General features: G+C 42.0%; 2 protein-coding genes across 2 annotated transcripts in view; one reads left to right on the forward strand and one right to left on the reverse strand.

Moving 5' to 3' along the window:
* The window catches only part of CXHXorf58 (chromosome X CXorf58 homolog), a 33,854-nt gene extending 28,647 nt beyond the window's left edge, over positions 1 to 5,207 (forward strand). Inside the window, exons 7-9 of the mRNA XM_050777374.1 lie at positions 758 to 987; positions 4,243 to 4,396; positions 4,940 to 5,207. Of these exons, the coding sequence (XP_050633331.1) occupies positions 758 to 987; positions 4,243 to 4,396; positions 4,940 to 4,999 (444 nt within the window). The 3' untranslated portion in view covers positions 5,000 to 5,207. The remainder of the gene's footprint in view (positions 1 to 757; positions 988 to 4,242; positions 4,397 to 4,939) is intronic.
* ACOT9 (acyl-CoA thioesterase 9) overlaps positions 1 to 26,184 on the reverse strand; it is a 397,499-nt gene that overhangs the window by 239,255 nt on the left and 132,060 nt on the right. The window lies entirely within an intron of this gene.

The following is a 26,184-nucleotide window of genomic DNA, read 5'->3' on the forward strand; positions in this document are numbered from 1 at the left end:
AAGTGACCCAACGGCCTCAGCCTGCCAAAGTCCTGGGCTTACAGGTGTGAGCCACCGCACCTGGCCAACTATTCATTCTTGTTTCTCTTTTTCTTTTTCTTTCTTTCTTTTTTTTTTTTTAATTGAGATGGAGTCACTCTGTCACCCAGGCTGGAGTGCAGTGGCACGATCTTGGCTCACCACAACCTCTGCCCCTGGGTTCAAGCAGTTCTCCTGCCTCAGCCTCCCAAGTAGCTGGAACTACAGGCGCATGCCACCATGCCTGGCTAACTTTTTTTTTTTTTTTTTTTTTTTTTTTTTGAGACGGAGTCTCGCTTTGTCGCCCAGGCTGGAGTGCAGTGGCCGGATCTCAGCTCACTGCAAGCTCCGCCTCCCGGGTTTACGCCATTCTCCTGCCTCAGCCTCCCGAGTAGCTGGGACTACAGGCGCCCACCACCTCGCCCGGCTAGTTTTTTGTATTTTTAGTAGAGACGGGGTTTCACCATATTAGCCAGGATGGTCTCGATCTCCTGACCTCGTGATCCGCCCGTCTCGGCCTCCCAAAGTGCTGGGATTACAGGCTTGAGCCACCGCGCCCGGCCGCCTGGCTAACTTTTGTATTTTTAGTAGAGATGGGTTTTCACCATGTTGGCCAGGCTGGTCTGGAACTCCTGACTTCAGGTGATCCACCCACCTCAGCCTCCCAAAGTTGTGGGATTACAGGTGTGAGCCACCACACCTGGCCAACTAATCGTTCTTAATTGTTTTTTCCTCACAGTATCGCAGTTTTTTCGATGAGGCCCCTGCATTTTCTGGCGGCAGAAATAACAGCTGGCGCAAATTAAATCTTGAAAGTATTCCCAGGACAATGCTAATGTATGACATAGTTCATTATTCAGAGTCTGGAGTAATCTCAAACCGTCTACGAAATGAAATGAAGTTTCTATTACAGAGACCAGTAACGCAAGAGATCCATAAGCACCAGCTACGGATTGTTTCTGAAAACAGGTAAAACAGATTCTTCACTGGGGTTACAATACTAGGGGTATATCTGAAAATGTTCACATTCTGCCAGATAGCTCACTAAAGATAATAGGATATATGGGAAAAATAGAGTTGGGGCAGATTGCTCAAAACATATGCAACTTTGTAAACACAGCACCAACAAAAAGGACAATTTGTACTTGGGGAGATGACTTGTACCACCAGACAGGCAACTCAGTGTAGCTGGAGGCTGCCACAGAAAATATAAAAAATGAACAACCATCGAGTGGAGATGCTGGCAACTCTTTCATTAGAGCAGTTAGTGGGCATGGAGACAGTGCACATGGAAGTGGGACCCTGGGCCAGCGTGGTTGCCTTTTTTTTTTTTTTTTTTTTTGAGATGGAGTCTCACTGTGTTCCCCAGGCTAGAGTACAATGGCGCAATCTCGGCTCACTGCAGCCTCCGACTCCCGGATTCAAGCGATTCTCCTGCCTCAGCCTCCCGAGTAACTGGTATTACAGCTGCCCGCCAGCATGCCCGGCTAATTTTTGTATTTTTAGTAGAGACTGATTTTCACCATATTGGCCAGGCTGGTCTCGAACTCCTGATCTTGTGATCCGCCTACCTCAGCCTCCCACAGTGCTGGGATTACAAGTGTGAGCCACAGTGCCCGGCTGCATGGTTGCCTTTTAAGTGGACATGAGAGGCAGTGCGATCTGCCAAGAACCAGGAGCCATCCAAGGCCGGAGTGGGGGTAGGGGAGGAGTAGGGTGAAGGGCAGCGAGGGTGAGTTGGGGGTGGGGTGTGCCTCTCTGGGAAGGCAGCACTTGATGCGGGTGCTCATTTTTGTTTTCATGAATACAGCCAAAAGGGCTACCCTTGCCCATGCAGCACAGAACTAAGGGCTTTTTCCTTTTTTTGCTGAAGGTTATAATTCTATTCTTGCTACTCTGGCTCCCCTTGCCTAAGATAAATTGCATATAAATTAGAGTGACGTCATTCCCCTTTTTACCAATAGCATGTGAGCCAGTTCACATTGTAGAAATGGATGTTGTAGCAAAATAGATGTATTATGATCTGAAACAACATGGACAGAATATAACCGCTCCCATTATATTCCTTTTCTCTTTCCATTACTAAGCCTCACTTAGCCCATCTTACTTACAAATTAGCTGCTTTCTTAAAAGAAGAAAGAGATAATAATATGTAAGAGGACCTACTGGTAATCTATTTTCACACTCTTATAATTAAAATGAAAAATACTCCCTTTGTGCCTGAAGAAGACACTGATGACCCACTGTCAAGAAAACACGCTGGGTTTTTTTTTCAGGAGTAGAGATGAGTGATTCTGACCCAATAACATAATTTAACCCATATATTTTATGATCAAGGCTATACATTTGCCAGACAGATGGCCTGGTTTAGGGCACAGTCTGTCATGAAATAGATTTTCTCTAACTCATCCATATGAGCACTGAGTATAGAATTTAACCCTATTACCACCAAGGTCAAATAAATGATGTAATTTTCTCTGCCACCATATATAACTCCAATCTCCCTGCTATTTGGATTTATCCTACTGAGTATCCAAGAATAAGTCATTTCAGAGCCAAATAAGTAGCCGAATTATTAATCAATTGAATAGAAAAAATACTTTCATAAAGCCATCTTTGAATGCAGTTGTAGTTTAGCATCTCCCAGAAGCAAACCCTGAGACAGAGATTTGGGAGGTGATCTCAGGAACAACTGAAGGGAGAGGGTAGAAAAGTGGAAGGCGGCCAAAACAGTGTGTGTTAGCAAGCAAGTTACCACTGTGGGTAACTGGAGCTTAATCCCCCCTGGGAATGTGAGATTCAAAGTAGAACATGCAACTTAGAATTATCCCACAAGGGACAAGGGAATTACAGTATTGATACATCAACACCCATCAGTCATTGGTTAAGGGTTGCTTAGGAAGGGACATATTAATTCTCAGGCACTTTTGACCTTCCCTGCACATGGGCTTTTTTCTTTTCTTTCTTTTTTTTTTAGACCGAGTTTCGCTCTTGTTGCCCAGGCTGGAGTGCAGTGGCGCGATCTCGGCTCACTGCAACCTGCGCCTCCCGGGTTCAAGCGATTCTCCTGCCTCAGCCTTCCTGAGTAGCTGGGATTACAGGCATGCGCCACCACGCCTGGCTAATTTTGTATTTTTAATAGAGACAGGGTTTCTCCATGCTGATCAGGTTGGTCTCTAACTCCTGAACTCAGATGATCCGCCCGCCTCGGCCTCCCAAATTCCTGGGATTACAGGCGTGAGCCACCGCGCCGGCGGGCTTTTCTTTTCAAAGAAAGTTTTCAGACTGAGTGATGCAGATGCTGGCAGTTGAAAGTTGAGTCTATGTGCCTTATAATAGTAAGGACAGGGGGCATAGCATCTGATCCCAGCACTGACAAAAACAGCTTGTCTGTCCAACCATTATGAAATGTAATACTTTTTTTTTTTTTTTTTTTTTTTTGAGACGGAGTCTCGCTCTGTCGCCCAGGCTGGAGTGCAGTGGCGTGATCTCTGCTCACTGCAAGCTCTGCCTCCCGGGTTCACGCCATTCTCCTGCCTCAGCCTCCCAAGTAGCTGGGACTACAGGCGCCCGCCTCCACGCCTGGCTAATTTTTTGTATTTTCGGTAGAGACGGGGTTTCACCGTGTTAGCCAGGATGGTCTCGATCTCCTGACCTCGTTATCCACCCGCCTCGGCCTCCCAAGTAGCTGGGATTAAAGGCACCCGCCACCACACCCAGCTAATTTTTGTATTTTTTTTTTTTTAGTAGAGACAGGGTTTCACCATGTTGGCCAGGCTGGTCTCGAACTCCTGACGTCAGGTGATCTGCTTGCCTCGGCCTCCCAAAGTGCTGGGATTACAGGCATGAGCCACCACGCCTGGCCGAAATGTAATACTTTTTTGTGTTAGTATATGGTGTAAAAAAATAAGATTCAAATGGCTACTACACAGTATTTTCTAGGAAAGCTAATTTTAAATTGATAACAGGTTTTATAATTTTTATAATCATTGCTGTCAATATCATCATCTGTACACCTTCATAAGTGCCAGATAAAGAACTATGCTATGTAAACTCAAGCAGAAATGATAACTTTAACCTAAAAGCTTACATGAAATGCTGCTCCAATGTTGCTGAGGTTTATGATATATTTGCTAGAGAAAGCTTTAATAAAATTTGGAACTTGCTTTGCATTTAAATTTTATTCTGTGTGATTTTTCTCTTTTTAATACAAACATTTTCTAGGGGTCCATCCTTAACTGTCCAACCTCTGTATCGGCCCTACAAACAGCAAAATCAAGTTAAATTTCTGGGTCGCCGGTCCAAGCAAGCTCAAATGAAAGTTGAAAAAATGAGAAAGGTGTATTTGGCAAAAGAAAAAAATACTTCTGAGGTGACTGTAAGTTTAACTTGTACTGAATTCATTGTTTTGGACAATATTCAAACTGTCTGTAAAGTAGCTGTACTTACGTAAATGAAATTTTCCTAATCTAAAGTTCAAGGCTGAAACACATTTGACACATTTATCATGGGTAGTATAAAGCGAATTTCATCTTGGTAATATTTTTTAAAAATTCTTAATATTGGTAGCAATTCTGGTAAAAGCCAGCTGTTTTGACTCCATATCAGCATGAGTTGGCAAAAAAAAATTATTTTCTCTGTATGTTCACACTGTTGATTCAGCACATCTCTGATGGTGGTTTTCTCAAAATGGAAGTCATTTCTATCTAAATTTATTAAGAACTATGCTATATAAAGTCTGCCTCAGTATACTTTTACATCATAGGAATTTACAACAGACATGTATTCATGTATTACTTTGTAATTTAAAAAATCGCTGTAAATATTTTGAGATGAGGATAAATATAGTCAAATATTAAAATATAAAGTAGTAAAAACCAAATATATAACACTTCCTACTTTTATTGATAATTCTGCCTAGGAACCAAAAACGGACCCATCAGGTACAAAGGATAACTGTCATCTCCACTCCATCTTTTGACATTGTGAAAACTAAGGAATCTATGTCAGAGCATCAGCTGGAAAAAGAAAAAAGAGGACTCATTTTCCTGGTATCAAAACTTGGCAGTTGGTGATTCTCCATCATGATAATGCACAGTTAATTGACAGAAAACCAAAGTTGTTTAACAATCTGCTTGTCTGTCTATAAATGATGAGTATGAGTAATAAAGGAAAATAACATAAAATAAGTCCTGAGTATGCTCTCTTAACTAAATGTGTGACATATTTTAAGCCTTTTTGAATTGCCATAGGAACAAATTCTTTTTTGTTTTTTTTTTTTTTTTTTTTTTTTTTTTGAGACAGAGTCTCGCTCTGTCGCCCAGGCTGGAGTGCAGTGGTGCAATCTCGGCTCACTGCAAGCTCTGCCTCCCGGGTTCACGCCATTCTCCTGCCTCAGCCTCCCGAGTAGCTGGGACTACAGGCGCCCGCCACCTCGCCCGGCTAGTTTTTTTTGTATTTTTTAGTGGAGACGGGGTTTCACCGGGTTAGCCAGGATGGTCTCCATCTCCTGACCTCGTGATCCGCCCGTCTCGGCCTCCCAAAGTGCTGGGATTACAAGCTTGAGCCACCGCGCCCGGCCAAGAACAAATTCTTTTACTGACAGAATTTTAATCTAAACAAGTTATTTCTATTAGATGCCCTTGAACTAGCAGTATACAGTTTTGTTCAAGAGATCAGTCCGTGGGACTTTTATTCAATTTTGATTTTCTTTCATTTAAACAAATATCTGAACAGGCCATGCTTAGCATAAATATTAGAATTCATAGAATGGGGCCGGGCGCGGTGGCTCAAGCCTGTAATCCCAGCACTTTGGGAGGCCGAGACGGGCGGATCACGAGGTCAGGAGATCGAGACCATCCTGGCTAATATGGTGAAACCCCGTCTCTACTAAAAATACAAAAAACTAGCCGGGCGAGGTGGTGGGCGCCTGTAGTCCCAGCTACTGGGGAGGCTGAGGCAGGAGAATGGCGTAAACCCGGGAGGCAGAGCTTGCAGTGAGCTGAGATCCGGCCACTGCACTCCAGCCTGGGCGACAAAGCGAGACTCCGTCTCAAAAAAAAAAAAAAAAAAAAAAAAAAAAAGAAAGTAGAATTACACATAATCCCATCACCATAATATAACAACTGTTTTAATTTGCTTATACCTTTCTAATCTGTCTAGATGCACACATATTTTTCACATAGTTGTAATAATAGCTAACATATAGATTTAAACTTTTCACTTATACCTTTTTTTTTTTTTTTGAGATGGAGCTATGCTCTTGTTGCCCAGGCTGGAGTGCAATGGCATGATCTTGGCTCACTGCAACCTCTGCCTACCAGGTTCAAGCAATTCTCCTGCCTCAGCCTCCTAAGCAGCTGGGATTACAGGCATGCACCACCCGCCTGGCTAATTTTGTATTTTTAGTAGAGACAGGGTTTCTCCATGTTGGTCAGGCTGGTCTTGAACTCCTGACCTCAGGTGATCGCCCGCCTTGGCTTCCCAAAGTGCTGGGATTGCAGGCGTGAGCCACCATGCCCGGTCACTTTTCACTTATATCTTAAACGTAATCCACTTAAAAATAATTTAATGGGTATACAATAGCCCATTGAATTGATAAAGCATAATTTATCTAGCCATACTCATATCATTGGATATTTCAGTTGTTTCTATTTTTTTTTACTACTACAGGTAATTAACATTAGAATGAACATTTTCATACACAGTCTTCTTTTGTTTTTTTTTTTGTTATTTATTTTTAGCATAATTGCACTATAATCGGAGAGTATGATTTGTATGATACTGATTCTGGGAAGCTTATTGAGACTTGCTTTACAGCTAAGTACATTGTCCATTTTCATAAATGTTTCTTGTACTCTTAAGAAAAAATGTGCATTCGGCCGGACACAGTGGCTCAAGTGATCCTCCCGCCTCAGGTTCCCTCAGCTTCCCAAAGTACTGGAATTATAGGCATGAGCCACCACTCCTGGTCCCTTTATTCCTAATAATGCATTTTGCTTGGAAGACTTTTTTGTTTGTTTGTTTTTTGGTGTTTTTTTTTTTTGTTTTGAGACGGAGTCTTGCTGTGTTGCCCAGGCTGGAGTACAGTGGTTCAATCATAGCTCACCACAACCTCTACCTCCTGGGTTCGAGTGATTCTCCTTGCTAGCCTCCCGAGTAGCTGGGATCACAGGCATGCACCACCATGCCCAGCTAATTTTAAAAAATATTTTTAGTAGAGGCAGGGTTTCACCATTTTGGCCAGGCTGGTCTTGAACTCCTGACCCCAGGTGATCCACATGCATCAGCCTCCCAGAGTGCTGGGATTACAGGCGTGAACTACCACGCCCGGCTGGAAGACTATTTTGTCTCATGTGAACAGAGCTACTCTAGCGTTCTTCTGGTTAGTGTCTGCCTGGCATATCCCTTTCCATCTTTTTAAATTTTCAACCTTTTCATGTGTCAGAAACTGGCTAGATGCTCACTGACTTCATTTTCTCTTCCTGAGAACACATTTCCCAACATTTTTTTGCAGCTCTGTTGGGACCCTGTGAACTGACTTCTGGCTAGAGGAATGTGAGCAGAAGTGATGTATACCACTTCTAGCCTTGGCCCCTAAAATAAATGTGGTCTTCTATTCCCCGCTCCCCTTCCTCTCGTTCCTGTGGCTGGAGGCAAAGAACTCCATGGTGGTAGAAGCAGGATTGAAGGATTCCAGATTCCTATTCTCCTTCAATCCTATGACTGATTGAAGAAGAGACAGCCAGAGCAGCAGCCTGACTTGATGAACTGTAATGTGAGCAAGAAATAAACTTCGTTGTGTTAAGTCCCAATAATCTCAGGAGTTATTTGCTACAACAGATAACATCAATCATTCTGATATAATGTCAAATACATTGTCTTTGTGTTTTAGGTTTTCTCTAGGATACTGCAAATATCTAGATTGTTTTTGTTTTAATTCAATCCCAGGACATCTTTAACTGGTGAGTTTAATTCATTTATACTTTATTGCAATTTTAATTAATTGCTAACATATTTGGAATTATTTTTACCATTTTATTTTGTGCTATCTCTCCTGCATTTTCTTTTTCTTTCCCCTGCCGTTCCTGTTTTCTTTCAGATTTCAATTCTACATTTTTCCCCCTACTATTTTGGAAGTTATACACTCTGGGTTTGTTGTTGTTGTTTTTGAGACGGTGTCTTGCTTTGTCACTCAGACTGGAGTGCAGTGACTCGATCTCAGCTCACTGCAACCTCCGCCTCCCGGGGTCGAGCGATTCTCCTTCCTAGCCTCCCGAGTAGTTGGGATCACATGCATGCGCCACCATGCACAGCTAATTTTAAAAAATATTTTTAGTAGAGGCAGGGTTTCACCATGTTGGCTAGGCTGGTCTCAAACTCCTGGCCTCAAGCGATCCTCCTGCCTCAGCCTCCCAAAGTGGTGGGATTACAGGCACGAGCCACCGCGCCTGGCCGACTCTATTTTTATTCTTAGTGATTATGTGTAAATTTTGGCACGTGTACTTACAATCTAAAGTTAATCAATAGCTCCACTCTCCTCCCAAACTAAGAATGCTAATCACCATCCTTTTGTCATACAGGTTATTGCTATATCTAATATTTTAGCACTATCTTGTTTTTAACTTCCAGCTTAGATATTATTATTGTTAATCTCAGACTTTCCTTCTGAGATCATTTTTCTTTATCCTGATGTGTATTCTTAAAAGCTCCTTTAAGGAGCATCTTTTGGTAATAATTACTCTTTCAGTTTTTGGTTTTCTGAAAATGTCCTCATTTTGCCCCTATTCTTAAATATGTAATTTAGGTAGGTGTCAAATTCTACATTGGCTGTGGTTTTCTCTCTGCAATGCGAAGTCTTGTTCCACTGTCTTCTGGCTGCTGCCTCCAGTCTAATTGTTATTCCTTTTAAATGATCTCTTTTTTTTCTCTGACAACTTTGAAGATGTTCTCTTCATATTTTGTGTTTCTCAGTTATACTGAAGAAGACTATCTCTTCCATGTTCTTTCTCTATTTACATTTCTTTTTACCTTACTGTCCTTTGAGGGTCTGACTTTATGTAGAGGTCTCATTGTCAACCCCCTACTTTCCCTGAGCACAAGAGCTTGTCTTCTACACACCTGAGATCATTAAAATCAAAACTCGGCCGGGCACAGTGGTGGCTCACGCCTGTAATCCCAGCACTTTGGGAGACCGAGGAGGGTGGATCACCTGAGGTAAGGAGTTCAAGACCAGCCTGACCAACATGGTAAAACCCCATCTCTACTAAAATACAAAAATTAGCCAGGTGTGGTGGTGGGAGCCTGTAATCCCAGTTACTCAGGAGGCTGAGGCAGGAGAATCGCTTGAACCCAGGAGGCAGAATTTGCAGTGAGCCGAGATTGTGCTATTGCACTCCAGCCTGGGCAATAGGAGACAAACTGCATCTAAAAAAAAAAAAAAAAAAAAAACCCCGAAACTTTAGGTCCCTGGTGTTGACACAAGTGCCCAGGGTTTCAGTCATTTACCTTGCTAGTGTGTAGCTTTCTCTTTATTTTTCACTCCTGAGGACTTTTCCTTCTTACAAGCTCAATTATGCCTTTTAAAAGATGTTTTTGAATTTTATCTAGAATCTCTATGGTTTTTACAATGGGTTGGTTTTTTTCAGGATATTTGGTCTACTGATTTCTCCTAAGCCAGAGTCCATGTTGTCACTTCATTATGTTTAATTATAGGCTTAGGCTAAAATCTTGAGAGTGGTACTACTTACATCAGAGATTTTAAACATTTTTATAGCTGTTTATATGCATTGTCATATTGCTTTTCAGCCGTTTGCTCTTTGAGTGGTGTGATATTGATGTTTGTTTATACTTCATGGAGGCAGAGTGCTATGATAGAGTATGGGCTTTGAATCTGCCAAATTTGGTTCTCTCTCTCCCTATCGTCATCTCTCCCTCAACCTCTCCATTATTTACATATATAGAGATTAGAGAACATTTTTTCCTTAAATGTTTTGTTGTGGTTTGAAATGTGAGAGAATTAAGAATAAAGGTGCCATTTGAGAGGGAGAGAAGGAAGATATATGTAGGAGAACTTCTGGCTAAAAATGCTGGCTTGAGCATCGAAGTCTCTTTCCCCCTTCAAACCCCACTTCAATAACAGTAAGGAGATTTTTTTAGAGCCTAAACCTTGATGAAGAAGAGAAATCAGAGAAAACAGTAGCAACATCTTGTCAGCCAGAAAGCTTTTAAATGAGTGCTGGTTGAATAGCAGATCTGAGAAAACTGAGTTTTAAACTGGTGTTGAAAAACAACTAAGAAGCAAATCAGTTTACACTGAGGGAACCCCCTAGAAGACTCAGGAATTGGCAACAGCAGGTAACCTTTGGAAGTGAGGGGTGAAGTAGAAGGAGTTGGTTGAAAATTTGTTTAACAAGCAGTTACAGCACCAAATCCCTTCCCCACTGTTAGGGGTTGAATTGTGACTACCCCGCCACCTCTCATCCCTCCAACCCTCCTCTGAAAAAATATGTTGAAGTCCTAACCCCCAGTACTTTAGAATGTGACCTTATTTGGAGATAGGGTTGTTGCAGATGTAATTCATTAAGATGAGGTCATACAGAGTACGTTGGGCCCCTAATCCAATATGACTGTTGTCCTTATAAGAAGACAGCCATGTAAAAACAAAGACCCATGGGGAGAACACCACGTAATGATAAAGAGTCTGGAGTTATGCACTTTCAAGCCAAGGGATGTCAAAGATTGCCAGCAAACCACCACAAACTACACAGAGGCAGGGAAAGAGTCTCCTCTGCAGGTTTCAGGGGGAACATGGCCCTGCAGACACCTTGATCGTGGACTTCTAGCCTCCAGAACTGTGAGACAATAAATTTCTGTTGTGTTAAGTCATCCACTTTGGAGTATTTTGTTACTGCAAATACCTAGGAGACTAATATAACCACCTTGCAGTCAGGCAACTGCTTCTCCTTCACTTGGGCACAAAACCGGACACTTTTTTGTCTAGAGAGAGCAAAGCAAAAGTTCTCTGAACTGGAAAACATAAGGGACAGCTAGGGGCCAAGGTACTGTCCTGAGGACAGCGGTTAAGCAAAAGTTGACATATTGAATGTTGAGACTCCTGCCTTCTTCTCCCACCAGGCACTCAAAATGCTGGCCGTTAGGGTTACACCCTCCATGAAATTTGGAAGAGACTTCTCTGGAGAGTCTGGCCAACAAGGGAAAAGACTTCAAAATACTGGTATGAAGGGAGTCTTACAACTCATGGCCCAACTAGGCAGGGAAGCTTATAGCTTCTATGTAGCCAACTACACAGAGCCTCCAATCTTGTTTTTTTGGCTCCCCACTTATAAATAAGCACAGATGGCTGGGCGCGGTGGCTCACACCAGTAATCCCAGCGCTTTGGGAGGCTGAGGTGGGTGGATCACCTGAGGTCAGGAGTTCAAGACCAGCCTGGCCAACATGGCAAAACCCTGTCTCTACTAAAAATTCAAAAAATTAGCTGGGTGTGGTGGCATGCGCCTGTAGTCCCAGCTACTCGGGAGGCTGAGGCACGAGAATCACTTGAACCCAGAAGATAGAGGTTGCAGTGAGCTGAGATCACGTCACTGCACTTCAGCCTGGGAGACAGAGTGAGACTCCGTCTCAAAAAAACAAATAAAATAATAAGAAACAGGCCGGGCGTGGTGGCTCAAGCCTGTAATCCCAGCACTTTGGGAGGCTGAGACGGGCGGATCACTAGGTCAGGAGATCAAGACCATCCTGGCTAACAAGGTGAAACCCCGTCTCTACTAAAAAATACAAAAAACTAGCCGGGCGTGGTGGCGGGCGCCTGTAGTCCCAGCTACTCCGGAGGCTGAGGCAGGAGAATGGCGTAAACCCGGGAGGCGGAGCTTGCAGTGAGCTGAGATCCCGCCACTGCACTCCAGCCTGGGCGACAGAGCCAGACTCTGCCTCAAAAAAAGAAGAGGAAGAGGAAGAGGAAGAAGAAGAGGAAGTAGGAGAAGGAGAAGGAGAAGGAGAAGGAGAAGGAAATAAGCACAGATAACCAGCCATCACTGGACATCTGAGGAAAGCTTGTGGCATGAAAGACAGAGAAGCAAACAGAGGAGAAAACTTGAAGGAAATAAATGATCCAAATATAGACACCTCAAAAAAAAAAAAAAAAAAAAAAAAAACCAAAAAAAAACATACCACTAATAAGATACAAGAAAAGATACTGCCTTCATGAAATAAGAACAGCATGGTTGGCTAGGCACAGTGGCTCACACTTGTAATCCCAGCACTTTGGGAGGCCAAGGTGGGTGGATCACCTGAGGTTGGGAGTTCGAGACCAGCCTGACGAACATGGAGAAACCCTGTCTCTACTAAAAATACAAAATTAGCTGGGCGTGGTGGTGCATGCCTGTAATCCCAGCTACTCGGGAGGCTGAGGCAAGAGAATCGCTTGAACCTGGGAGGCAGTGGTTGCGGTGAGCCGAAATCACGCCATTGCATTCCAGCCTGGGCAACCAGTGAAACTCTGCCTCAAAAAAGAAAAGAAAAGAAAAAAGAACAGCATGGTTATATGTATGTGTGTGTATGAAAATTCTAATCGTTTTGGATTTTAAAGCCTCAAAGATTTGAATTTAAAGTTAAGGAAGTCAAGGCCAGGCACAGTGGCTCACACTCGTCATCCCAGCACTTTGGGAGGCCGAAGCAGGTGGATCACTTGAGCCCGGGTTCGAGACCAGCCTGGGCAATATGGCAAAACCATGTTTAATTTAATTTTGTATTTAATTTTTAATTATGAAAATTAGCCAGATGTGGTGGCACACACCTGTGATCCCAGCAACTCAGGAAGCTGAGGTGAGAGGATTGCTTGAGCTCAGGAGGCGGAGGTTGTAGTGAGCTGAGATTGCCCCACTTCACTCCAGCCTGGGCAAAGGAACAAGACCCTATCTCAAAAAAATATATAAAATAAAGTTAACAAACTCTTCCAGGAGTAAATCAGAACCACAAGGTTTCATTGTAAAATTTTAAAATACTGGGGACAAAGACAAAGAAATGGTCCCATAAATTTCCAGAGAGGAGAAACTGATTTTACATATAGAATCAAGATCAGACTTCTCAACAGCAACACTGAAGCAATCAATGTCTTTATAATTCTGAGGAAAATCATTTCCTACCTAGAATTCTAAAATCAGGCAAACTCTAAATGAGTTTAAGGGCAGAATAAGGACATTTTCAGACATGCAAGAGTACAGGAATTTTTACCTCCCATATGCATTTCTCAAGAAACTTTAGAGGATGTTGTTTCACCAATACAAAAGTATAAACAAGGAAAGAAGGTGAATATGGGATCCAAGAAACAGGGTATGCAGCGTAAGAGAGGTAAAGGGAATCCCTGATGAGAAAGTCTCCAAATAGCAGACATTGAGCAGACTTAGAGAAACAAATCCAGATTGGAGCAGACCACATGGTTCCAGAAGAGACTTTTTAGGTAGATGAACTCATAAACTTAATATGTTTGAATATGAAGGATTTATGCAAGTGAGAGAAAGTCTGAGGATATGGATTTAGGAAACCAAACAAAAGGGAAAAAATGAGAAAAAAAGAAACCCAGAACAGTAATTAGCTTCAGGAAAAAACCAAAAAGTTGGAAAGGAAGAATAATCATAGTATATTACACATCTGAGCAGTAAATAACATTTTCCTTTACTGATCTAACTAAAATTAGAATATAACCATATGTGAAACCTGGAGGGATAGGAAATGTGTATGTGTGTAGCTGGGTAGGGAATGAGAGAAAATTTAATCCTTACGTCCCATAATGGAAAGTCAATAAATGATGTCTGTCTTAGTCTGTTCAGGCTACTATAACAGAGTACCATAAACAGGGCGGTTTATAAACAACAGAAATTTCTCACAGTTCTGGAGGCTGAGAAGTCCAAAATCAAGGCACTGGCAGATTCAGAGTCTGGTGAGGCCTTGCTTCTTGGCTTGTAGGTGGCTGTCTTTTCCCATGACAGAAACGGGCAAGTAAGCTCTCTGGGGTCTCTTATGAGGGCACTAATCCCATTCATGAGAGCTCTACCCTAGTGACCTATATCACTTCCCAAAGGCCCCATCTCTACCATCACACTGGAGGTTAGAATTTCAACATATGAATTGGAGTGGAGGTGGGAACACAATCATTCAGTCTATAGCCATGTCCAAAACTGAAAAATCAAGAGGTATCTAATTTTGAGAGGTGGAGGTCAATACCAAAAGAATCAGATAAAATACTTGAAACTGCTGCCTCTGAGGATCAGAAAATGGAGAACTATTTGATTTTTAAAACTGCAAGTATGCATTTGCTTTTAAAAACTAAATTTAAAAAGCACAAGAAAGTTGGGGAATTGTTAGGATGAATACAAGAGTGTGCTAAAGTGGCTCACACTTAGCTTGCTGTTGTTAAATTTTTAACACTCATTGTTAAATTTTCAGGAATTTTGTGAGCTGGTTGTTAAGTATAGCCATTATTAAAAATTAAATTGTAGTCAGGCACAGTGGCTCATGCTTGTAATCACAGTGCTTTGGGAGGCTGAGACAGGTGGATCACTTGAGCACAGGAGTTTGAGACCAGCCTGGGCAACATGGCAAAACCCCATCTCTACAAAAAAAGTTTTTTAATTAGCTGAGCATGGTGGCATACTCCTGTAGTCCCAGCTACTTGGGAGACTGAAGTGGGAGGATCGCTTGAGTCTGGGAGGCAGAGGCTGCAGTAAGCTGAGATCGTACCACTGCACTCCAGCTTGAGCAACAGAGCCAGACACTGTCTCAAAAAGAAAAAAAAATTGAATTGTATAAACTTGCAATTGTATAGTTTACTTAGGTAAGCTATATTAAAATTACAGGTAAAACTACTCAAAAAGCATCACTTCTAATTATTTTAATTATTATTTAAGGAGAATCATTCTAATGATTCTCTGCATATATGTATATTTCTTGTTGTGTATTTCTTAAACTTTTAATTTTTTTTTTTTTTTTTTTTTTTTTTTTTTTTTGAGACGGAGTCTCGCTCTGCCGCCCAGGCTGGAGTGCAGTGGCCGGATCTCAGCTCACTGCAAGCTCCGCCTCCCGGGTTCCCGCCATTCTCCTGCCTCAGCCTCCGGAGTAGCTGGGACTACAGGCGCCCGCCACCTCGCCCGGCTAGTTTTTTGTATTTTTTAGTAGAGACGGGGTTTCACCGTGTTAGCCAGGATGGTCTCGATCTCCTGACCTCGTGATCCGCCCGTCTCGGCCTCCCAAAGTGCTGGGATTACAGGCTTGAGCCACCGCGCCCGGCCTAAACTTTTAAAAGTATAACACATCTGTAGAAAATCATATAAAATGATTTTACAGTTGAATGCATTATTGTAAGGCAAGACACCTTTGTAACTACCATCCATGTCAGAAGAAAGAATCATACCTGACCACCCTAGAAACCTTCTACCCGGCCTTGCACCCTGTCTCTTAAGAGTAACCATTCTCCTGGCTTTTATGGTAATCACCTCATTCTTTTATAGTTTCCTCACCTAAGCACGCACCCAGACACACTGTAGTTTAATTTTGCCTCTTTTTTTTATATGGCTTTTATTTCTTTTTAATCTGTAGGTTCCCTATCTGCCTCTTTTGTTCTCCCCCTTTACAATTTGTTAATGAAACTAGATCATTCATTCTGTAACATTTCCCATGATCTAGACTTTGCTGATTGAATTCCTTGGTGTAGCTAACACGTAAGTCTGTCCTCTGTATTTCCTGTAAATTGGATCTAGAGAATCATTCTTTTTCTTCTTCTTCTTCTTTTTTTTTTTTTTTTGAGACAAGTTTTCACTCTGTGGCTCAGGCTGGAGTGCAATGGCATGATCTCGGCTCACTGCAACCTCCACCTCCCAGGCTCAAGCAATCCTCCCACCTCAGCCCCCCAAGTAGCTGGGACTACAGGCTGTGCCACCACGCCCAGCTAATGTTTGTGTTTTTTGTAGAGGCAGGGTTTCACCATGTTGCCCAGGCTGGTCTTGAACTTCTGAGCTCAAGCGATCGGGCCACCTCAGCTTCCCAAGGTATTGGGTGACCCACCATTCCTGGCCTTAAGAGACTAATTCTTTATTATTAAAAACAGTGACAACAACAAAAATACGAATTCAGCAAATATATGTTGAATATCTACTACATGCCTGAATAGGATAAAAATATGAAGTAATTATTAAGGATGTTTATCATTTTAGGCAACTTGGCAGGATCTTCTCGGGGGACAAATTGTTGTGGTTTACTCTGTGCCCTTAGGTTGGTCATCAGCTCAGGAGATAGCTCCAAGAACGTGAGGCCTTATGGGTGAAATACATATTAACTGACAAAGGGACTCCTCAGAATAGCATAGAAATAGTGTAGCAGTGCCTTTCTGAAGAAATTATTAACTGCGTGACCACTTGTATAGAAACAGTTGTCTATTTTTCAAGGCTGGTTTTAACAATGGTACATTGACCAAGCACCACTGACAATGATTACAAATTTTGTAGGAACAATTTGCAGGAATTCAGCAATCAAGGATTTTTAAAAAGAAGAGGAATAAATTTACTACATATTTCTATTATTAGAACCTATAATTAGAAATTATCAGAACCTTAAGTTTAAAAAGGACACAGAAGGCTGAGTGCAGTGTCTCACGCCTGTAATGCCAACACTTTGGGGGGCCGAGGCGGACAGATCACCTGAGGTCACGGGTTCAAGACCAGCCTGGCCAACATGGTAAAACCCCATCTCTACTAAAAATACCAAAAAAAAAAAAAAATTAACTAGGCATGGTGGCGGGTGCCTCTAATCCCAGCTACTTGGGAGGCTGAGGCAGGAAAATTGGTTGAACCCAGGAAGCAGAGGTTGCAGTGAGCCAGGATTGTGCCACTGCACTCCAGCCTGGGTGACAAGAGTGACTCTCTCTCAAAATAAATAAATAAATAAATAAATAAAATAAAATGAAAAGGACACAGAATAATAAGATTCTATAACCTGATGCTCTCTATCACTTTTTCCTATAGTGAACCAATAACACAGTCTCCCTAACCAATGCTAATTATTTGTAGAATAATATTGACAACTTGAAGAAATGTTGATTTGCTTGAAAGCAAACAGCAAGCCTTCCTTTTCATTAACAGTATTTGGCTAAATTATTTTAAGTGTGGCTTAAGTTACAATTGTTTTGTAGCTTATTTTCATAATGTACTGGTGAATGTGTATACTGTTTATACAATTAATGAAGTTTTAGAAACATGAAAACTTACTTTACCTCTCCTATTAAAATCTTTGTAAGTAAGGTGAGTTGCTCAGATTTCTGGGCCAGGAAGATGTGAAAGAGTGAAGATTGTCCAAAGTCCAAAAATTTTCAACCCTAATCTATAAATTTACAGTATTATATTGGCTATGATTCATAGAAATCACATTAAGTTTAAAATATTCATGCATATTATTTTTTAAAGTTCTCCAAGAGTAAGTCATTTCCTTCTGTATTTTTGGAAAAGTGAATATTCATTTCTCCCTGGTAATATTAAATTATGACAATCTTTAGCATTCAAATTAACCTGTCAAATTATATTCTTCAAAATTCTCCAACATTTGCAGAGCTATGAGAAACTTCTGAAAGTGAAAAATATCAAGATTTGGTGGCTATGGACCAAAGTGAAAAAAATAAATACCAAAAATTATACAATTCCATCATAGACTATTAAGAAAGAATCAGATACAACCTAAGCATATTTTGGATCAATAATTATTACAGATTTCTATGAATAAAAAAACCTCCAGTGTTAAAAGACGTTGGATTAGCATTTCCAGAAATCTATGACTAATGCCATTATACTCTCTGTCCCAGGGATTTTATTATTACATCATCTCTTAAGAAACTTTAAATATTAATCCATAGGTTATTCTCAGCATGCAACCCATTACCTTTTTTTCTCATTCAGGGTACCTTCTCATTTAGCACAAATAAATTAATGTAATTCTTTTAACATGCTAAAGTAAAGAGAATAAGATGATGATATTTAAGTTTGCATTAATTTAAAGTGAATAGAAATACTCTATGCAAACTGTACCTTGCCAGTCTCTTTTTGTCTTCACAGATTATTTCTGAAGGCACAACCTCAAAGGAGTATTATTTTTGACAAATAAACCCCCAGAAATATTCTATAATTTAAGTAATCTTGAAATAAATCACAACATTCACATTTTCCTCCTAAAATCATACAAATCCTTCTTCGGAAGATAATTTGTCTCACGTGTTAACAAGGTAAGTCTCCTACCCTGCTGTGACACACGCAGGTGTAGGTGGGCTGCCTTTATCCTCTCACCTTTACCACTTCTGAGCACACAGCTTGACTTCAAACTTACCAGCTCAAGGACTTCTTTGTTTAGGGCATTCTCCGTTGCTGGAACCCACTGCCACTGGTGCTTATGCAAGCAGGCCAGAAGTGCCAGGGAATGAATGCCCCTCTGGTTGCTCTCACTCAATGCCTGAGAGAAGTGGGTGTATAAATATCTCAGCTCTTTCTGCCCTGGGTGGAATAACCGAGGTGTATGTGTGTGTTTTGTACTGGTTCTCAGAATGTCCCCAGGACCAGTAAGTTCCAGGAACCCACAGTGGTAACTGACTTAGTAATACACCATTTATTGGCTGCCTTGCCTTTCTTACTTCCCCAGTAACTTCCCCATTCTACTGTGGTGGTTTCTTTTTGGTTTGTTTTGGTTTTGCACCTTCTAAATAATTATTATACTTGCACTGGAATGCTTGCCTCAGGATAGGCTTCTGGGGAAAACCAGAAGACCCTGTTTCTGGTTCATTCTTTCCTCAACATTTGAATTCATTTGTCATTTCTTGTTTTTATAGTTCAGTGAAGACAGAAAATGTCAAATTTGTTAGGAAATGGCTTTTCAGCTATTTCTGAACAGACTGTCTTCTTTGTACACTGTGTTAAGAATAGTCATTTTATTCCTTTTTTAATCCTCCAAGGTATAGAAATCTACCATTGATTTTGGCTACCTGGAGAGAAAAAATGGGGTCTCTGGTGTCTTTATAGGCAAATCAATGTTCCAGTCAGTACTGGGTGATTTCGAGGGTGTCTTTCAGTTTTAAAATTCTATGAGTTTTAGCACCAATTCTACAGAAACTATTCCAGAAAACTGAAGAGAAGGGAATATTTCCCAACTTGTATTATGAGAAGGTTAAGAATGGTGAAATGGTGAAGACTGAATGTCTATAGTATAGTTAACAGTAATTTACCAATATCAGTTTCCTGGTTTTGATATACTATGTCTTTTTTTTTTTTTTTTTTTGAGACGGAGTCTCACGCTGTTGCCCAGGCTGGAGTGCAGTGGCGCGATCTCGGCTCACTGCAAGCTCCGCCTCCCGGGTTCCCGCCATTCTCCTGCCTCAGCCTTCTGAGTAGCTGGGACTACAGGCGCCCGCCACCGCGCCCGGCTAATTTTTTGTATTTTTAGTAGAGACGGGGTTTCACTGTGGTCTCGATCTCCTGACCTTGTGATCCGCCCGCCTCGGCCTCCCAAAGTGCTGGGATTACAGGCTTGAGCCACCGCGCCCGGCCGATATACTATGTCTTCATAAGATCTCACCACTGGGAAAAACTTGGGGAAGGGCACATGGGGCACTTTGTACTATTTTTGCAACTTCCTATAAGTCTATAGTTATTTCAAAGTAAATTTTTTTTTTTTTTTGAGACGGAGTCTCTCCCAGGCTGGAGTGCAATGGCATGATCTAGGCTCACTGAAACCTCCACCTCCCAGGTTCAAGCAATCCGCCTGCCTCAGCCTCCCGAGTAGCTGCGACTACAGGCACATGTCACCACACCCAGCTAATTTTTTGTATTTTAGTAGAGACGAGGTTTCACCATGTTGCCCAGGCTGGTCTCGAACTCCTGAGCTCAGGCAATCCACCTGCCTTGGCCTCCCAAAGTACTAGGATTACAGGCGTGAGCCACCGCGCCTGGCCTCAAAGTAAATTTTTTAAAAATTCTGAGTTTATGTGATCATAACAGGAGAGGGAAAAGGCATGATAGGTATTGGTTTTAGATTCTTGGCTGCTGTCACTTTGCAGGTGATAAAAGTATATAGACTGATAAGAGGTGCCCAAAGGCGATAAAAACTATTAAGGCCTGCCTGGGGCTAGAATAGTTACTTCTAGTCTACTGGTTTTTTTCACCGCATCACAGTGCCTCATTATCATTCCTGCAAAGGAATGGGAGTGGGATGGGGAGGAAAAGAGGCCTGGCCCACGTACTTTGCTATCCTTTTTGATGTCGCCTCACTTGGCACACTAATAAGACTGAAGCAGGTGTACTGACAGGACAAACTGTATTCTTGCCCAGTGAGCCTTTCCCCAGCTCACTAACGTGGGAAAAGCTCTTTAATTAGAGAAAAATATATTTAACTCACAATTAGAAATGGTGTTCTTTAAAATATAATGTCCTAGGACAGTAAGCACGTTAGTGTGAGTTAAAATGTGAATTACACATCATTATAAAACAGTATTCTTGAAGCTTAAAGGAGAAGAGTTTGTTCTGCCTATTGGGGTGGAAATACTCTCACAGGGCACAACCTTTTCTGCCTTTTCTACTGTTCTTTGTGTTTCTACCTGCTCTTCTGTCTGTATTTTGCCACTACTGGGAGTACAGAAACGTTCATCAACTATATATTATATAATTATAAAATATCCATTTTTGTCTTATCAAATGTTTGCTGCTATGAATTCTGCTTTGCCTATTATTAAAATTTCCACAACTCTTTCTTTTTCATCAGAATTTGTTTGGTATAACTTTGGCTATGTTTTTTTTTTTTTTTTTTTTAGACCAAGTTTCACTCTGTCGCCCAGGCTGGAATGCAATGGTGCGATCTCGGCTCACTGCAACCTCTGCCTCCAATGTTCAAGCGATTCTCCTGCCTCAGCCTCCCAAGTAGCTGGGATTACAGGTGCCCGCCGCCACACCAGGCTAATTTTTGTATTTTTAGTAGAGACGGGGTTTCACCATGTTGGCCAGGCTGGTCTCAAACTCCTGACCTCAGGTAATCCACCTGTCTCGGCCTCTCAAAGTGCTGGGATTACAGGTGTGAGCCACCATGCCCGGCCCCAAATTTTATTTTTAACATTTGCTTGTCATTTGTGTCTTTGATAAACAGCATATAGCTGTGTTTTTCTTTGTTTCCTCAATATGAAAGTCTTTTGTCTTTTAAAGAAGAAATTTACCCTATCATGCTTATTGTGACAACTTACTTTTGGTCTTATTTATATTATTTTATGCTTGCTGCTTCCTGTGTGTTCTTTGTTTTGCGGGCGATGGGCGGAGGTTGTTTTTTGAGACAGGGTCTTGTTCTGTTGCCCAGGTTGGAGTGCAGTGGCACAATCACAGCTCACTGAAGCCCTGACCTCCCGGGCTCCAGTGATACTCCCACCTCAGCCTCCAAAGTAATACCACCATGCCCAGCTAATTTTTTTTATTTTTTGTAAAGCCAAGGTCTTGCTATATTGCCCAGGCTGATCTTGAACTCCTGAGCTCAAGCTATCCTCCTGCCTTGGCCTCCCAAAGTGCTGGGATTACAGGATTGAGCCACTGCACCTGGCCCCTGTGTTCTTGGTGTTTCACTTTTTTCCTTTCTGACTTTTGCTAGGGTTATTCAGTTTTCATTGATCTCTATTTTTCCTCTAGGATTTGTGAGACTTGTATTTTTTTTTTTTTTTTTTTTTTTTTTTGAGACAGAGTCTGGCTCTGTCACCCAGGCTGGAGTGCAGTGGCCAGATCTCAGCTCACTGTAAGCTCCGCCTCCCGGGTTTACGCCATTCTCCTGCCTCAGCCTCCCGAGTAGCTGGGACTACAGGCGCCCGCCACCTCGCCCGGCTAGTTTTTTGTATTTTTTTAGTGGAGATGGGGTTTCACCGTGTTAGCCAGGATGGTCTCGATCTCCTGACCTCGTGATCCGCCCATCTCGGCCTCCCAAAGTGCTGGGATTACAGGCGTGAGCCACCGCGCCCGGCGAGACTTGTATATTATTTTTATTCTACTGTTATTTTCCTTAATTTCTAATTTTAATTCCATATTTGAAACTATTTACTATTTGAATTAATCATGAAAAGTAAAGATTACATCCACCCCACCCCATGCCCATCAAGAAATTTAACACACTTTAACCCTACCCATATATCAAATATGTTGTTGAAATATCTGGGTTTGAATTTTTTTTTTTTTTGAAACAGAGTCTTGCTCTGTCGCCCAGGCTGGAGTGCAGTGGTGCGATCTCGGCTCACTGCAAGCTCCGCCCCCCGGGTTCACGCCATTCTCCTGCCTCAGCCTCCCAAGTAGCCGGGTCTACAGGCACCCGCCACCACGCCTGGCTAATTTTTTGTATTTTTTAGTAGAGACGGGGTTTCACCGTGTTAGCCAGGTTGGTCTCGATCTCCTGACCTCGTGATCCACCCACCTTGGCCTCCCAAAGTGCTAGAATTACAGGCGTGAGTCACTGCACCTGGCGAGTTTTAATTTTTTTATCTTACCTTTTTTCCAAAATTGCTTTTTATCACAATCATATTATTAAAAGGTATGTATATTTATTGCTTTTGTTGGATTCATTGCTTACCAACGTTTCTCATATCTAGAGCTTACTTGATTCTGATTAATATTTCTATGGCATTATATTATTGCTTCCAATTATCTTTTTAGAGAGGGACATGACTCCTGAAATGTCTGAAAATGTCTGCCTTTACACATGAAAAATAGCTGGATCAGGGCAGGGCGCGGTGGCTCACGCCTGTAATCCCAGCATTTTGGGAGGCCGAGACGGGCAGATCACTTGAGCTCAGGAGTTCGAGACCAACCTGGCCAACATGATGAAACCCCATCTCTACTAAAAATACAAAAACTGCCGGGCGCGGTGGCTCAAGCCTGTAATCCCAGCACTTTGGGAGGCCGAGACAGGCGGATCACGAGGTCAGGAGATCGAGACCATCCTGGCTAACACGGTGAAACCCCGTCTCTACTAAAAAATACAAAAAACTAGCCGGGCGAGGTGGCGGGCGCCTGTAGTCCCAGCTACTCGGGAGGCTGAGCCAGGAGAATGGCGTGAACCCGGGGGTGGAGCTTGCAGTGAGCTGAGATCTGGCCACTGCACTCCAGCCTGGGCAACAGAGCGAGACTCCGTCTCAAAAAAAAAAAAAAATACAAAAACTAACCGGCTGTGGTGGCAGGAGCCTGTAGTCCCAGCTACTCTGGAGGCTGAAACAGGAGAATCGCTTGAACCCGGGAGGCAGAGGTTGCAGTGAGCCGAGATCGTGCCACTGCATTCCAGCCTAGGGCAACAGAGTGAGCCTTGGTTTTAAAAAAAAAAAAAGAAAAGAAAAGAAAAAAAAAAAAGTCCGGGCATGGTGACTCACGCCTGTAATCCCAACACTTTGGGAGGCCGAGGCGGGTGGATCACGAGTTCTGGAGATCAAGACCATCCTGGCTAACACGGTGAAACCCTGTCTCTACTAAAACTACAAAAAATTAGCCGGGCATGGTGGCCTGCGCCTGTAGTCCCAGCTACTCAGGAGGCTGAGGCAGGAGAATTGCTTGAACCCAGGGGCGGAGGTTGTAGTGAGCCAAGATCACACCACTGCACTCCAGCCTGGGTGACAGAGTGAGACTTGGTCTCAAAAAAAAAAAAAAAAAGCCGGATCAGGAGCTGAATAAGAGTCACATTTCTTTTCTGACAGAACTCCGTTTTTTCTATCATTTGGCTCCAGACTTGAAGTTCCACAGTAGCGAAATTAATAATATTTAATAGTATTTTGGTCAGACTGAGATAAGAGATCAACAATGATAATGAACAAAACAGTATGGTAGTTATTTTAAATGTAATGTTTTCTTATCTTTCATTTATTTCCTTCCTGCCTTTACTAAAACGCTCCACATTTCAGCCAAATGTTGAAGTGTATTAATTGAAGAAGCTGAATTCTGCAAGTAAAAAGAATCATAATTTTCAAAGAGGAAAAAAAATCATTTAATCCTTTAATCCCTGTTTTTCTGTTTCTGATAATTGGTGAGTGCCTAGTCAAGCACGACTATGGATATCATCTTCCCTTGTAAAAATGGGCCAAGGAAAAAATTCTCAATACAATGTGAAAATTATAAAATAATTTTTTAAAGTTAACTGCTTTATTAAGGTAGAATTGACATACAGTATATTACGCATATTGCACAAGGACAATTTGATAAGTTTTGACATATGAAACTGTCACCACAATCAAGATAATGATCCCCATACATTTTCTCATGCCTCTTTAGTCCCTCCCTTCTGTCTTTCCCAGCCCCCATTTCCAAGTGACCACTCATCTTTCTGCCAGTATAGTTTGCATTTTCGAGAGTTCTATATAAGTGGAATCAACTAGCATATGCTTTTCTTGGCGGGGGGCGGGGGGGCTGGCTTCTTTCACTCAATATAATTATTTTGAGACCCACCTATATCTTTGCATGTATCAAAAGCTCATCTAGGTTGCGTTCCATTGTTTCAATATACCACAATTTGTTTATCCATTCACCTGACAATGAACAGTTGGGTTATTTCCAGTTTTTAGCTATTGCAAATAAAACTATTTTGAGCATTTACGAGCAGTCTGTGTGGTTGTAGACTTTCATTTCTCTGGATATTGTCAATCTTTTATATTTTAGCCGTTCTAGTAGATATGAAGTAGTATCTCACTGTGGTTTAATAGGCATTTCCTTAATGACTAAGGATATTAAGCATCTTTTCATATGCTGATTTCCCATTTGTATATTTTATTTGGTGAAGTGTCTTTAAATATTTTGCATATTTTTTTGGCTGAGTTGTTTGTGTTATTATTGACTTTTGAAAGTTCTATATGTATTCTGCTTACAATTCCTTTATCCAAGATATGTTTTGCAAATATTTTTCTCACAAGGTGGTTTATTTTTTTTCCTTCCTTTTCTTTTTTTTTTTTTTTTTTTTTTTTTTTTTGAGACGGAGTCTCGCTCTGTCGCCCAGGCTGGAGTGCAGTGGCCGGATCTCAGCTCACTGCAAGCTCCGCCTCCCGGGTTCACGCCATTCTCCTGCCTCAGCCTCCCGAGTAGCTGGGACTACAGGCGCCCACCACCTCGCCCGGCTAGTTTTTTGTATTTTTTTAGTAGAGGAGGGGTTTCACCGTGTTAGCCAGGATGGTTCCTTCCTTTTCTTAATAATGTTCTTTCAAAAAGCAGCAGTTCGCCAGGCGCGGTGGCTCATGCCTGTAATCCCAGCACTTTGGGAGGCCGAGGCGGGCGGATCACGAGGTCAGGAGATCGAGACCATCCTGGCTAACACAGTGAAACCCTGTCTCTACTAAAAATACAAAAAAATTAGCCAGGCGTAGTGGCAGGCGCCTATAGTCCCAGCTACTCGGGAAGCTGAGGCAGGAGAGTCACTTGAACCCGGGAGGCAGAGGTTGCGGTGAGCCAAGATTGCACCATTGCACTCCAGCCTGGGCAGCAAGAGAGAAACTCAGTCTCAAAAGAAAAAAAGAAATGCCTTTGCATTCTTGCCAAAAGATCAATTGACCATATATGTGTGGGTCTGTGTCTGGACTCTGTTCCAGATCTATGGGTCTGTCCTTTTGCCAATACTACACTATCTTAATTACTCTAGTTTTGTAGTACTTCTTGAAATCAGGTACTGTGAGTTCTCTAACTTTGCTCTTCTTTCTCAAAATTGTTTTGACTATTCTAGTTCCTTTGCTTTATCATGTAAATTTTAAAGCCAGCTTGACAATTTCTACAAAAAATCTTTCTGGGATTTTGGTTAGGGTTGCATTGAATCTATTAATCAATTTGGGGTGAATCGACATTGTATTATCTATTACTGCATTACCAATTAGCCCAAATTTTAGCAGCCTACAACATCAAATATTTATTATCTCACAGATCCTGTGCGTCAGGAATCTGGGTGCAGCTTAGCTCAGTGCCTCTGTCTCAAGGTTTCTCACAAGGTTGCAAGCAATCAAGTTGTCAGCCAAAGCTGAGTTGAAGGCTCAACTGGGGGAGGTTCTGCTTCCAAACTCACTCGTGTGGTTGTTGGCAAGATTCAGTTCTTTGCTGACTGTTGGCTGGAGGCCTCCCTCAGTTGCTTGACTTGTGGGCCTC

The sequence above is a fragment of the Macaca thibetana genome, chromosome X (genome assembly GCF_024542745.1).
Source record: "Macaca thibetana thibetana isolate TM-01 chromosome X, ASM2454274v1, whole genome shotgun sequence".
Lineage (NCBI taxonomy): Eukaryota > Metazoa > Chordata > Mammalia > Primates > Cercopithecidae > Macaca > Macaca thibetana.